Source organism: Podarcis muralis, chromosome 2 (genome assembly GCF_964188315.1).
Source record: "Podarcis muralis chromosome 2, rPodMur119.hap1.1, whole genome shotgun sequence".
NCBI lineage: Eukaryota > Metazoa > Chordata > Lepidosauria > Squamata > Lacertidae > Podarcis > Podarcis muralis.
In genome coordinates, this window is record NC_135656.1 from 123,785,270 (window position 1) to 123,800,678 (window position 15,409).

Here is a 15,409-nt window from a genome sequence, read left to right on the forward strand (position 1 = left end):
TACAGAGTCATAGCATTTTCACAGGAGGGGGAAAGTGTCTCTCTCTGGATGTGGCTGCACTACAACTCCCGCCATCCCTGGTCATTGGCCATCTTTGCTTGGGTTGATGGTACTTAGAGTCCAACCACATCTTGAGGGCCATAGATGCCTCATCTCAGCATAGAAGGTTCTCTTGGTGCTCAGTGTTACATGGGAGTTGAAGGTAGAACTGGATACTAGGGGTTATTGAGGCTATTTTCAGATTACCTTTCCTATAAATTTGGTACATAGGGGAGAAAGGAATCCAGGAGATGTTAAAAGAAGAGAAGATGCTGATCGGTCTTGCTCTGTGTTGAGTTGCTTTATTCTATTCATTGAATATCTAACAATATTTTCCTATCCCCACTTTAAACCAGGTGATGGAGAAGGCAAGCAGAATATTGAAGGGCCATCTGTAAAGTACTTCAGTGTGAGTGAACACCTTAGCACAAATCTACAAACTAACACTGGGGAGAAACTCTTTAAATGTATAGAGTGTGGAAAGAGCTTCAGTGAAAGAGGAAAACTTACCGTACATCAACGAATTCACACAGGGGAGAAACCATTCAGATGTATGGAGTGTGGAAAAAGCTTCAGTGAAAGAGGGAAACTTACTGTACATCAACGAATTCACACAGGGGAGAAACCATATAAATGTATGGAGTGTGGAAAGAGCTTCAGGCGGTGTTCACATCTTACTAGACATCAACGGACTCACACAGGGGAGAAACCATATAAATGTATGGATTGTGGAAAGAGCTTCAGACAGTGTTCACACTTTACTAGACATCAACGAACTCACACAAGGGAGAAACAATTTAAATGTAAGGAGTGTGGAAAGAGCTTCACCAATAGTGGAGTGCTTAGAAATCATCAACTGACTCACACAGGAGAGAAACCCTTTAAATGTATGGAGTGTGGAAAGAGCTTCAGTAAGTCTTCACAACTTATGATTCATCAACGAACTCACACAGGGGAGAAACCATTTAGATGTATGGAGTGTGGGAAGTGTTTCAGAGAAAGAGGAAACCTTACTAGACACCAACAAACTCACACAGGGGAGAAACCATTTAAATGTATGGAGTGTGGAAAGAGCTTCAGTAAGTCTTCACAACTTACGATTCATCAACGAACTCACACAGGGGAGAAACCATTTAGATGTATAGAGTGTGGGAAGTGTTTCAGTCAGAGTGGAAGCCTTATTTTACATCAACGAATTCACACAGGGGAGAAACCATATAAATGTTTTGAGTGTGGGCAGAGCTTCATTTGTAGTGCAAAACTCACTGTGCACCAACGAAGTCACACAGGAGAGAAACCATTTGAATGTATGGATTGTGGGATGTGCTTCAGCCAGAGTGGAGTACTTATTGTACATCAGCGTACTCACACTGGTGAGAAACCATTTAAATGTATGGAGTGTGGAAAGAGCTTCAGTCACAATGGAATACTTACTGTACATCAAAGAACTCACACGGGTGAGAAACCATTTAAATGTATGGAGTGTGGGAAGTGCTTCAGTCAATGTTCACAGCTTACTTTACATCAACGAAGTCACACAGGGGAGAAACCATTTAAATGTATGGAATGTGGAAAGAGCTTCAGACACGGTTCGCACCTTACTTTACATCTACGAACTCACACAGGGGAGAAACCATTTAAATGCTTGGAGTGTGGGAAGTGCTTCAGTAAGAGTGTAACTCTTAGAAAACATCAGCAAACTCACAGAGAAACAATAGTTTAAGTGGAAGGAGTGTTGAATGTGTTTCAATTATAATGGCATTATTGATTAAGACATGGACTCTCACAGGGGAGAACTCATTTAGATGTATGGAGTGTGCCATGTTTTTCACACTTTGTGCTTCACTTTGTGCTTCATGTCAACAAACCAATAGAGGGAAATATCATGTAGTGTGGTGTTCTGGTGTTTGTATGGAATGTTGTACATATATGTATTAAAGCAATGGAGATAATGTCTCATAATAGTAAGTGTAATGAAAGATACAATGTACTGTTAGGGATGTGCAGAATGCGACTCTGGAGTGCTCATTGAAAGTGAACATGTGCTGAATGTCTGTTGCTATTTGGTCTTTGCAGAGAGAATTGGGAATCCAGAGTTGGGGAAAATGGAGCACAACAGTGGTGTTTAGGAAGCAGGATTGGCTCTGGAATCCTAGAACTGAAGAGGTCAAGGGGAGACCAACGATCTTCTAGTCCAACTCCCTGTTATAAGAACAGCAGCATAAAACCCATACAGTGGTACGTCGGGTTACATACGCTTCAGGTTACACACTCCGCTAACCCAGAAATAGTGCTTCAGGTTAAGAACTTTGCTTCAGGATAAGAACAGAAATCGGGCTCCAGCGGCGCAGCAGCAGCAGGAGGCCACATTAGCTAAAGTGGTGCTTCAGGTTAAGAGCAGTTTCAGGTTAAGAACGAACCTCCAGAACGAATTAAGTACTTAACCCAAGGTACCACTGTATATTCAAAAGTTTTGGCTGTGATATTCCTTAATTACTATCCACTCCCCCTTACCTTCTTGTGTTGAGTTTCCTCTCATTGCTCCCTTCTCCTTGCTAATTGTAAGTACTTGTTGGTATTAAAGGGTTAAGAGGCTCTAATCAAGACGCTCTAATCACTGAGCAGCTGGAAGTCGTTAAGCTTCCAGGAATGTGAGTTTGTATAAATAGTCAGCTCACTCGTGTGTTTGTTCCTTTTTGGGGGCATGTTTGCTGATATGTGTGGTTCGTCACCAGGGGTTCTTTTGTGTGTGTAAATAAACCTTTTCTTTGAGTTCCAAACCGCTTGCTCCAAGATTCTTTTATTGAAAAGATACTGACTCTCCAGCCCTTCTTAAACCGCTGCACGAAATGCTCTGCTGTAATGGGACATTGTGGCATTGGAAGCGCACTGGACATTTGCTTAGCATTAAACTAATTAAAGTTTAATGGGACAGTACTCTTATCAATTTGGCTTGCCACTCAATCTTTGAAGGGATGGTTTCGCTTTTCCAGTTTCTTGCTATTAGAATCCGTGTTGCAGTTGTTGCATACATGAATAATGGTCTAAACATCTTAATTTCTGCTGTCATGATACCTATTAGAAATGCCCCAGGTCTTTTAGGGAATGGGATCTTAAAACATTTTCTTTAACTCATTATAAATGATGTCCCCAAATTCTTTGATCTTTTCACATTCCCACCAAATATGCATATATGTTCCAATTCCTTTCTTACATCTCCAGCATAACTCTGAACTGTTCTTGTACACTTTGGCTAGTTTTGCTGGTGTCAAATGCCATCTATATAACATTTTCATGATGTTTTCTCTTAGGTTCATGCATACTGTAAATTTGATATCCACTCTCCACAGTTTTTCCCACTGATTCATGGATATGTTGTATCCTAAGTCTTGGGCCCAACATATCATAGATCCTTTCACTTCCTCTTCCTTTACCTCCCAATCCAGAAGGAGGTTATACATTTTTGTAATATATTTACTCTTAGATTAGAGGAGCTCCTTTTCAAATTTAGAAGTTTTATTTGCAAATCCTTTTCCTTTGTCTATAATACTAAATCTTTCCTTCAGTTGAAAGTATTGTAGCCAATCTGTTAAATATAGTTAATTTTTCCAAATTCTTTCAGCTTTAATTTGTTGTCATTCTCTTCCAGAATCATTCTATACCTTGCCCAATCTCTTTGCATATTCTTTATTTATTTATTTTTTACAGCCATGGCTTCCAGTGGGGAGGTCAACCAAGGGGGTCTTGAGTTCCAGAAGGTCTTTATATTTATTCCATATCTTATATAATGATTTACTTACTATATGATTCAAAAAAACCCTGCGGACCTTCACCTTCTCATATATCATATCTGCGTGCCATCCCAATGATTGTCATAGCCCTCTAGATCAAGTAGTCTTTCAAGACTATCCAGTCTTGGATCCACACCAAGCCGGCTGCCGCATGATACAATTCCAAATCAGCAAAGCAAATCCTCCTCTCTCCTTTTGGTCTATGAAAATTTGGTGTTTGATTCTTGGTTTCTTGCCATTCCAAATGAATCTTGCTATATCCTTTTTCCAATTTTTAAAGCAGTTTATACCATCCAAAATTGGGGTGGTTTGGAACAAAAACATCAACTTAGGCAAAACACTCATTTTAATTACAGAAATTTTGCTCCAAAAGGAGAGATGGAGCCTACTCCAGATTTCCAGGTCCCTCTTAATCTCCTTCCATAGTTTAACATAATTATCTTGATATAGATTAATACATTTATTTGACAGCCAAATTCCCAGATATTTTACTTTTTGCTTAATTTGTAAGCCAGTCATTTCCTGTAATTCCAATTTTTCCTCTGAACTCATATTTTTAACTAATAAATTGTTTTTCTTTTTATTAATTTTGAGTCCTGCCAGTTGTCCAAATTCATTAATTATCTCTGTTGCCAATGGGATACCATCTTTGGGGTTTCTGATTGTCACTATCACATCATCCGCATATGCTCCTATTTTGTATGTTTTTTCTCCAATCCTGATACCTTTTATTCTTTCTTCTTTCCTCAGTTCATTCAGCAAGGTTTCCAGCACTAGTATGAATAAAAGGGGGGATAGGGGGCACCCTTGTCTTGTTCCTTTCCTAATTTCAATGCTATCTGTGATATTGCCATTGATTATTAGTTTCACTCTTTGTGAAAAGTAGATGGATTCTATACCTCTTTCAAACCTTTTTCTGCAGCCCATTAAGTTTATCTATTTTTTTCATAAAGACCCATGAGATATTATCAAATGCCTTTTCGGTGTGTATGAGCATCATGGCTGCTTGTTTTTCATTTTTGAACTCCAGATATTCTAATATATTGATGATGTTCCTGGTATTATGTTGAATCTGGTGTTCTGGAAGGAATCCTACCTGGTTTGGAGGAATTATATCTTTTAGTACATTTTTCATGTTCCAGTACATGTTCCAGCCTCTGTATTCCTTTCCTCATCTCTTTCTTCATTTCTAATAAAATTGATGTTAAATCAGACTTTGTGTCCCCTTCTGCAATTGATCCTTTTATCTGACTTGGTGTTGTAGTTGGGCCTGGAGGTGGTTTTTCTGCCTGTATTAGCCATAGTTTTGTCCGCAACAATAGAAGCAGACACAAAAAAGCGTATCTATATATACCCTTTCCCTCCCTTCTCCCGCTGTTCTCTCCCTTCCCTACTTCCTTTCAAATATTCAGAATACAAAGTAACAAATAAAAAATAAAGTTCCAGTTATTATTTAAGATATTCAGAATAACTAAACGATTTTTAACAATTTTCAACAATTACATTTATGTATTAAGTTTCAATTTTTGATTTCTGTATAGAGAGGAGAAAAAGCAAAAGGGAGGAAGGAGAGAAAGAAAAGAAAGAAAATAAAATAAGTAAAGATATATATATATATTGCTTTCTTTTCCCATCAATGCTTGTGTTGTTGTTTAGTTGTTTAGTAGTGTCCAACTCTTCGTGACCCCGTGGACCAGAGCACGCCAGGCACTCCTGTCTTCAATGCTTGTAATTATATCCAAATATCACTAGATGGCACTTTGTCCTTTATTATAGGGAAATACTTAAAAGAAAAATATAAAACCCCTGCAATTGTTTTTTAGCCACACTCTGTCACTGTATCACTGTAATTCCATCCTTAATCTCTCACTCTACTTTCTCATGGTGTACTTTCCCTCTAAACTAATATTTTGATATTTGATTTCCTGTTTTCCCTCTTTCACTACAACTTATTTGCAAAGCTTCCCAGGATACAAAAGAAAAGAATAGAAAAGAAAAATAAAATAAGAAAGCCTTTAAACCCAACTTTGTCTCCTAATACAAACAGAGGTTTTACAAGTCTCCTTTCTTATTTGCAAAAACCATGTATCTCACCAGAGTGATTCTTCCTCTGGGGGTTTTAAAACCAAATCTCCCTGTACTTCATGGACAGAGAACTTCTCCCTTTCCTGTGAGGAACCTCTTTATTTGAAAAGGCAATCACACAGTAACACTGTATTTTTACTAGTGCTTGCTAAATTTAAAGGGACATGGGTGGTGCTGTGGTCTAAACCACGGAGCCTCTTGGGCTTGCCGATCGGAAGGTCGGCGGTTCAAATCCCCACAACGGAGTGAGCTCCCGTTGCTATGTCCCAGCTCCTGCCAACCTAGCAGTTTGAAAGCACACCAGTGCAAGTAGATAAATAGGTATGTCCCATTGCACCAGAAGCGGTTTAGTCATTCTGGCCACATGACCTGGAAAGCTGTCTGCGGACAAACACCGGCTCCCGTGGCCTGAAAGCGAGATAATGACCGCAACCCCATAGTCACCTTTTACTGGACTTAACCATTCAGGGGTCCTTTACCTTTGCTAAATTTAAATGCATGAAATTCTGGAAGCAGAAGGAACAAAATAGCGGGCAACGTGAAATATACTTGGAGATGAGTGTTGATTTCATGTTCTTTATTTCAACTCATAGCAAACAGGGAGTAAGTTTTCCCAAAAACCTCTGGCTATATATACATTATTTACACAATGGCTCCCTCATGATTGGCTGATTCAACTCCCCACCTGGAGCTGATTCACTTCCTCCTGGAGCCGGATTGGGCGGCTCCTGCAGACCAATCAGGATGCTGCCTTCTAGGATCCTACTTGCCTATTGTTCTAGGATCCAAGCTCAGTACATAACACAACGTTAGGCCAAAACCTGCATCAGCAGGCCGTACTTACTGGCAGTCATAGGAGAAGGCCATCAGTGTTGACTGACACCTACCTTGATTTTGCAGTTTTATATATTTGCCCTTCCACCACTCTTCATCTTTACCTCTGTGTCCTCTCTGGCAATCAGCCCTGCCCTTCCTGATTTCCCATCCACTGATCCCCCACCCTGCCTGGAGACTGCCTAACCATGGAGCTAAGGCTACAGAGCAGCTCCTGCTTGTGGTTGGATGGGAACCAGACATGACAAGCTGCCTCTTGCCCTCCTGCTCTTGGGGCTTTGATGAGAAACTGCCCCTCCCCCGCCCCAATTAACTGTTAGAACTATAGAACCAGAAGGGTCCCCAAGTGTCACCTGGGCTGACTTCTGAGAAAACACGCTGCTTCTAAAAAGCCTGAACTATATAAATCTAGGACACGCTACCTCCGGTCCCCGCCACAATTACAAGCAGCTGGGTTTACTTCTGAGTAAGTGCTTATTCTTTCTTTTTAAAGCATCATCATACCCGTGTCTCTCTGCAAAGCGAAAAGTGACTCAGCGTTTCTCAAGCAGCTGGCTGTGTGAAGGCGTCGGCAGGGAGTGTTTGTTTGAGACCAGGAGCCAAACAATTCTTCAAGCCACGTGTGAGTAAAGACTGAGTGGAAAGCTAAAAGCTGGATGGAGCTATGGCTGGACTTGGAGCTGGAGCTCAAGGGGGAGCTTCATATTTCCCAGTAGAGAAACTGGGAGAATCCAGTTATATGTCATGGAGTTTACAGATGCAGCCAAGAAAGAACAATGTTGGACTGTTATTGTTAACCCTCCTGTAAAAGATGAGGATGAAGAGTTAGATGATACAGACCAAAGGCTGGAAGATAAAGCCTATGTCAATCTAATTTTGAGTTTAGAGAAGTCACAGTTATCTCAAATGTGAGACCTTGAAACACCAAGTGAGATTTGGAAAGCACTGAGAGCGATACATGTTAGAGATACTGCTGGTAGTAAAATTACCAAGCCAGACTAAGTGAGGGTGAATGTGTTTCAAAACACCTTCAAAGAATGCATTATTTATTTTCACAGTTAAATGAACTTGGGGAACATTTTTCTGAGCAGAGAAAGGTTTATATTGTGCTGTCTTCACTTCCTGAGTCATGGGATAATTTTGTGATGACGCTGGAGGCAATTCCAGAAAGCCAATTAACGATGCATTTCTTAACTGGGTATTTGCATGATGAGGAGGAAAGACGCCATGAGAGGAAGGCGACAACACCTCACCATAACTCCGAAAATGGGAGGCGGTCCAGTAAAATATATGCAACTGATGAGGAGCGGCAACATAAAGAGGTCATTGACCACACAGAGGAAGCAGCTTTCACAGTCAGAATATGCTATCATTGTGGGTCAACCAAGCATTTAGTATGACAGTGCACTGTGTTTGTGGGAAAAAACACAAGAAAATGGCGGCCTGCATTTGCTGAGAAGCGAGGAGACAGAAATAGTCAAATCCAGTATGTTTCTGCAGCAGTTTGAGGCACCAGTCACGACCTTGGACAGGACTGGATTTTAGACTCTGCAACGACAAACATTTTTGTTAAGTCTGCACAAGCCCTTGTAGAAAAGCTACCTTGTAAATCTGTAAATGTAGTACTAGCTGACGGAACAGTGCATGAGTCAGCTAGAAAAGGTAGTGTGAATAGTAACTGTTTAAACACCAAATTTACCAATGTATTATGTGTACAAAGTTCAGAAAATAATTTGCTTTCAGTTGCAAGTCTTGTTAAACAGAGTCAAAATAAAAAAATTCCTTCCAGTAGCACCTTAAAGACCAACTAAGTTAGTTCTTGGTATGAGCTTTCGTGTGCATGCACACTTCTTCAGATACACTGAAACAGAAGTTGCCAGATCCTTCTATATAGTGAGAAGGTGGGGAGGGGTATTACTCAGAAGGGTGGTGGGAATGGGAGATTGGCAGGTAGCTGAGATGAGCCTGTTGACGACTCCTAACGACTGCAATAGGTCTTACAGGAAAAGGCAAGGGGTGAGAAGGTGAAAAATGGCTTAGTCATGTATAATGAGATAAGAATCCAATGTCTTTGTTCAGACCAGGTCTCTCCATGGTTTTAAGTTTGGTAATGAGTTGCAATTCAGCAGCTTCTCTTTCTAGTCTATTGTTAAACAGAGGTTTAAGATAACTTTCTCTGGTTCAGGCTGTAAAATAGAGAAAGCTGGGAAAGTGGTTACAGCGCCACTAAAGAATGGTTTGTTTGTTTGTTTGTTTGTCTGTTTGTTTTTGTTTTGTTTTTTATTTTATTTATTTATACAAGAAAAAAACACAAAAAACCCACATATACCAAATTACACACAAATTACAAAAATAACCATAAACACATAACTTTCTTGGCAAACAAGAAAACATCTATTGGTCTTAACACTAAAGACCCAACTTCCCGTCTATTCCATATTTCAAATTCATATTACGTATTGCCAATACACATTTTTTTTCATAATTAAACTTATTCTCAATAAATCTAATTTCTTCTATCTACCTAGCAAATATCACTGAAGTTCCTCGAATGCGGCAACAGAATTTAAACTACTATATTTATTTTTCAGATATTCTTTGAAAACCTCCCATTTAGAAACAAATTCCTGTTTTGATTTATTCTTTATTTTTTCTGATAAACCATCTAATTTGGCATATTCTGTCAGCTTTTGGATCCCATCTTGTATAGAGGGGATTTCATTACTCTTCCATTTTGCTGCAATCAAAACTCTTGCTGCCGCCGTCACATATAAAAAGATACCCTTTCTCTTTTGTGGAATAGCCAAATCTGTTATTCCCAGGAGGTAGGCCTCTGGTTTTTTATTGAAAGAGATCTTTAGCATTTTTTGAAGTTCTGCATGTATACTCTCCCAAAATACCTGTATTTTCCTACATATCCACCACATATGGTAGAATGTTCCTGAGTCTCCGCATCTCCAACAATTACTTGACACATTTTTATACATTTTTGAAAGTTTCCATGGTGTTAGATACCATCGATGTTGCATTTTTTGAAAGTTTCCCTAATCATGTAACAGTTTGTGAATTTCCAATTGATCTTCCATAAATTTTCCCATTGGGCCATGGTTATTGAATGGCCAAAATCCTGGGACCACCTCACCATTGCCACTGTTACCTCCTCCTCGACTGTCCAGTCAACTCAGCTGCTATTTTCACATTTTCATCTATTTTGGCTCCCATTGAAATAAGTTTTTCTTCTGTTGCTTTTGCCTTTTCACTTACATTATTTTTTAAATCTTGGATATCGTTCTTCAAACTTAAAATTAATTCTCTCATATCTAGTGATTGATCCATGTCAGTTACAGAAGTTCTCCTGATTTGTGAGGCTGAAACTGCCGCAGAACCTGACACAGTTGTTTTTTTACCATACATCACTAAGAAATTCAATTAGCTCACCAGGTAATTTGTTCTCTTTCCTTCTGTCTTACAGATTGGATATCAATTAAATTCAATCTTTCTTAATACAATCGTGTCAATATTTCCAATGTGATAATTAATGAATGTCAATTAAGTTCAATCTTTCTTAATACAATCACGACAATTTTACCAGTCTGATAAGTCATCTTCAGCCTATGTATCCACTAATTCTTTATATTCCCAGTTTCACTAAATGTATTTTAAATTGATTATGGACAATTATCTAATTAGTTACAGCCAAGCATCAATACAGCAATATCACAAATTCATCAGATCAAATAAATATAATAAATGATTGCAATCCTTGCGTTCACTTACTCATTCAGGGTAATAGATCATATATATAAATCTTTAAACAGGTTAGCGGTTCAGTTAATCAGCACCTTGCGACAAAGCTAATAACATCTGATGCTAATTGTTGGGTAAAAGCAGCAATGCAAAAGCCAGCTGCAAGTGGCTGGAATGCAAAACAGGATGTTGTTGTCTCGAACTGTACTGTTGGGAAAAAGGGGGAGTCTATTCTCTGTACTGAGCACCGGATGTTAGCTCAGAGTGTCATCTGACCTGTACTGGAAGTACAGGGGCGGAGCTGAGACTCTTCTGCTGGAGTCTGGAAGGTGCAGTCACGTTTCTATGTACTGCTGAATGACAGGAATAAAACATGTAAATAGGACTCCTGTCTGTCTCATTTCCCCTCCCGGGGGGGGGGAAGCTGGGAGAGAGAAGCAGAGGGTGTGTTCTTCTCACGTCTAACGAGGAGAATTGCCGATTTTTGACCTAGCCTGCCGGGAGACGCAGACGGAAGGTAAACAAGTATCTCACTCAGTTTGCCCCGGGGGAGGCCAGTTACCTCTGACTGTGAGCTGAGATACTGACATATGGCAGCATTCGGATGGTTGCGATTCATCGAACATCTGCATGAGAGGCTGGTGGATTGTCCTCCTCTGCTCCAAGGGAGAAGATAAACGTCTGAGAGCAGCCAGAAGCTGAACAGACGGCTGGACCCAGAGGAAAGTGTTTTCCAAGCAACGGAGCTCAAGGTATGCTGCATTTCGGGCTAAAAGTGTGAACACAGATTGATTTATTCTCTGGTTCACGGGAGCTGCTGCGTTTGGAAAAAAACAACAGCTCTGTGAGAGAGGCCTGCAGCTTGGAAGCTCAGCCTGCATTCCACGAATTCTTGTGGTTGAGATAAGCTTTCCTGTATGCACAGTTGCTAAGCGACGCCCGTCAGAGACGTGGAAATTTACTGACTGCGCAGATGGCTCTGAGAGAGGGCCTGGGAAGCGAACGTTTGTTTTGACTATGTTTTCGATGCTGTGCAAGGTCTGAGAAACAGCTTGCAGTCTGCCTGGAAAGGCAGTAAACAAATCCAGCAGAGGCTATTGGAGTTTTAGCAAGACTGGAAAGTGAGAGAGAGGCTTGGCTTCAAGATGGATGCCAAGAAGGGGGGAGCCCTGCCTTGTTCATCTCCCCTGACCAGTGGCAGTTATTCATCATGGTCTGGAAAGATGACTACCCCAGAAAGGGTGAGCCAAGATGATGCTGGCCAGGTTCCTAAGAGCTCATCGAAAGCTGAGGAGAGCTTTGACCCCAGATGGGGGAGTGAAGGAACTGTTCAAGCTGCACTGGAAGTGAAGGACAGGGGGAGGGAAGAACAGAGTTCAAATCTCCCCACTGCTGATGCTACTAGAGAGCATGCTGTAGCATTGAGCACTGTCCGATGTTACAATTGTGGACAGACTGGGCATCTACAGCGAAACTGTAGAAAGCCACGCCAGTCAAAAGGAGCCAAGAGCAGTTCTGCGAAGCCTGAGGCGTCAGGCAAAAGCCGTACCAAGTGCCAGGTGAAACCTGCAAAGGCTTTGATGGCGAAAGGAACCACGCCAGAGGTGGGGAACTCGTTTGTAATCGACACTGGAGCCACGGTTCACATGTGTCCGCACAGAGAACTGTTTTCTACGTTTAAGAAGCAAAGCTTCGCTGTGAAACAGGCCAACGGTCAGGAGCTGGAAGCGACCGGGATTGGAACTGTGTATCTTGAGAGTCTGAACTTGACTATAAACAATGTTTACCTGGTTCCAGAACTGAGATTTAGTCTGCTGAGTGTGTCGCAGATTGCAAAGAAAGGACTGAAACTGTCCTATGATGCTAAAAGCTGCAAGATCTACAAAGATGGAGAACTGTATCTTACTGCCAGAGAGAAAGATGGACTGTATTTGTTGACTTTTGATCAAAGTGATTACATGAAATGTAATTCTTCTGATTCTAACGAAATCTCTCTTGCAGGTGTGACCGGTGTGAGCACCAGGAAAGTGACCAAGGTCGACAGAGCATTTCAGCGGGTGTATGCTGATGTGATTGGTCCTCTAGAACCATCTAGAGGCGGTGCAAGATTTTACCTTGTGTGTGTGGATTGTTTTACTAATTATTCTTGGGTTTTTATGATGGAGAAACCACAAGAGACCTTAGAAAGGTTTCAGGAGTTTTGTGACAAGGTTAAAAATATGCATGATGCTAACATTGATTGTCTCTTCACAGATGAGAAACAAGTTTTTCTGTTACAGAAGTTTCAGAAGTTCCTGGATGGAAAAGGGATAGACCACAAAGTTGCTGTTTCAGCAGAAGCGTGGAACAGAGGGGTCTGTGTGAGGGTGAACAAAGAATTGCAAAAGGGGATGAATGCGCAATTGCTGAGTTCACATTTGCCACATGAATATTGGGCCAAGTCGCTAGCGTCCTATCTTCACGTGTGGGTGAGAAAGGTCTCAACAGAGTTGGGATGTTCTCCTTTTGAGAAGCTGTTCCATAGAAAACCTTCTGTTGCCTATTTCAAGGTTTTCGGGTCTCATGTGAGAACAGAAGCTCCAGGTGGAGTAAGGCATTTTTGTGGGTTATGAAAAGGGTCTCTACAGAGTAATTTTGTCTGAATCTGGTCAGGTGATTCTCACAAAGTTTCTAGAAAGTGCTCCAGAACAAGAGCGGGTTATAGTACACACATTTCCCACAGATGACAATTCAGATGATGATTTTTCTGATTACACAGATTACAGTGGTACTGATGATGACTGATAGCTCAGAGAGTTCAGTTGTAACAGTCATTGAGAGGAAATCTCACACAATGGATAGACCTTCACAGGTGAAGGATGAACCACTGTTTGCAATTGGATCTGGTTCTCAACAAAGTCCAGCGGTTGAACCAGTGAGCAGAGAGGATCAGCACCTCATACGCAGGTCTGAGAGAGTTACAAAGGGTGTACCACCAAAGAGGTACTCGAAAGAGTTTGCTAACTTAGCTGTAGCATGTGTTGCTATTGTTAACAACTCAAAACAGGATAAAGCAGTGTCTAAGTCAGAGACAAAGACAAGACAGAGGGCTGCTAGCCAAGGTAATGCAGAAGCACTCATTCCTTGGAAGCCAGACAACCAGAGAGGTACACTGGTGGAACCAGTGGTGGGGAGTGTTAGTATCTACAGCTCACAGGCAGAGGTACCTGGCCTCCCCCGAGGCAATTGAGCGAGATACTGTGTCTACCGTCCGTCTGCGACCCCGGCAGGCTAGGTAAACAAACCCGGCGATTCTTCTCATTAGTCGTGAGAAGAACACACCCTCTGCTTCTCTCTCCCTCCCTGCATTCTCCCAGGGAGGAGAAATGAGACAGACAGGAGTCCTTTCTACATGTTTTATTCCTGTCACTCAACAGTACATGGAAATGTGACTGCACCCTTCAGTCTCCATTAGAAGAGTCACACTCCTCCCCTGTACTTCCAGTACAGGTCAGATGACACACTGAGCTAACATCCGGTGCTCAGTACAGAGAATACGCTCCACCCTTTCTCCAACAGTACAGTGAGAAACCACAACATCCTGTTTTGCATTCCAGCCATCTGGAGCTGGCTTTTGCCTTGGTGCTTTTTCCCAACATCCTCCCCCAAAAGCAACAATTGGCAAAACATGATCCAGAGAAGAGAACAAACAGTTGTTATACATATAACAGTCCCCTGTTGTTTCAGTTCCACCCTTGGAACTTCCCACCACTGGTTTCACCAGTGTACCTCTCTGGTTGTCTGGCTTCCAAGGAATGAGTGCTTCTGCATTACCTTGGCTAGCTACTCTCTGTTGTGTCTTTGTCTCTGACTTAGACACTGCTTTAACCTGCTTTGAGTTGTTAACAATAGCAACACATGCAACAGCTACGTTAGCAAACTCTTTCGAGTACCTCTTTGGTGGTACACCCTTTGTAACTCTCTCAGACCTGCGTATGAGGTGCTGATCCTCTGTGCTCACTGGTTCAACCTTTGGACTCTGTTGAGAACCAGTAGCAATCAGTGGTTCTTCCTTCACCTGTGAAGGTCTATCCATTGTGTGAGATTTTCTCTCAATGACTGTTACAACTGAACTCTCTGAGCTATCAGTGTCATCGTCAGTACCACTGTAATCTGTGACATCAGAAAAACCATTATCATCATCATCTGAATTGTCACCTGTGGGAAATGTTTGTTCTACAACTCGCTCTTGCTCTGGAGCACTCTCTAGGAACTTTGTGAGAATCACCTGACCAAATTCAGACAAAATTACTCTGTAGAGACCCTTTTCATATCCCACAAAAATGCCTCTGGCATTCTTTACTCCACCTGGAGCTTCTGTTCTCACATGAGACCCGAAAACCTTAAAATAGGCAACAGAAGGTTTTCTATGGAACAGCTTCTCAAAAGGAGAACATCCCAACTCTGTTGAGACTTTTCTCAACCACACATGAAGATAGGATGCTAGCGATTCGGCCCAATATTCATGTGGCAAATGTGAACTCAGCAATTGTGCATGCATCCCCTTTTGCAATTCTTTGTTCACTCTCACACAGACCCCCCTGTTCCACGCTTCTGGCGAGATAGCAACTTTGTGGTCTATCCCTTTTCCATCCAGGAACTTCTGAAACTTCTGTAACAGAAAAATTTGCTTCTCATCTGTGAAAAGACAATCAATGTTAGCATCATGCATATTTTTAACCTTGTCACAAAACTCCTGAAACTTTTCTAAAGTTTCTTGCGGTTTCTCCATCATATAAACCCAAGAATAATTAGTGAAACAATCCACACACAAAAGGTAATATTTTGCATTGCCTCTAGATGGTTCTAGAGGACCAATCACATCAGCATACACCCGCTGAAATGCTCTGTCGACCTTCTTAGTCAGCTTCCTG

The 15,409-nt window shown here is 41.4% G+C and overlaps 1 protein-coding gene across 4 annotated transcripts in view; it reads left to right on the plus strand.

Moving 5' to 3' along the window:
* Positions 1–5,044, plus strand: part of LOC114592568 (uncharacterized) — a 76,703-nt gene extending 71,659 nt beyond the window's left edge. For all 4 annotated transcript variants that reach the window (XM_077923297.1, XM_028720812.2, XM_028720813.2 and 1 more), the window contains one exon: positions 396–5,044. In XM_077923297.1, coding sequence (XP_077779423.1) covers positions 396–1,762 — 1,367 coding nt within the window. In that variant the 3' untranslated portion in view covers positions 1,763–5,044. The remainder of the gene's footprint in view (positions 1–395) is intronic.
* Positions 5,045–15,409: the final 10,365 nt, after the last annotated feature.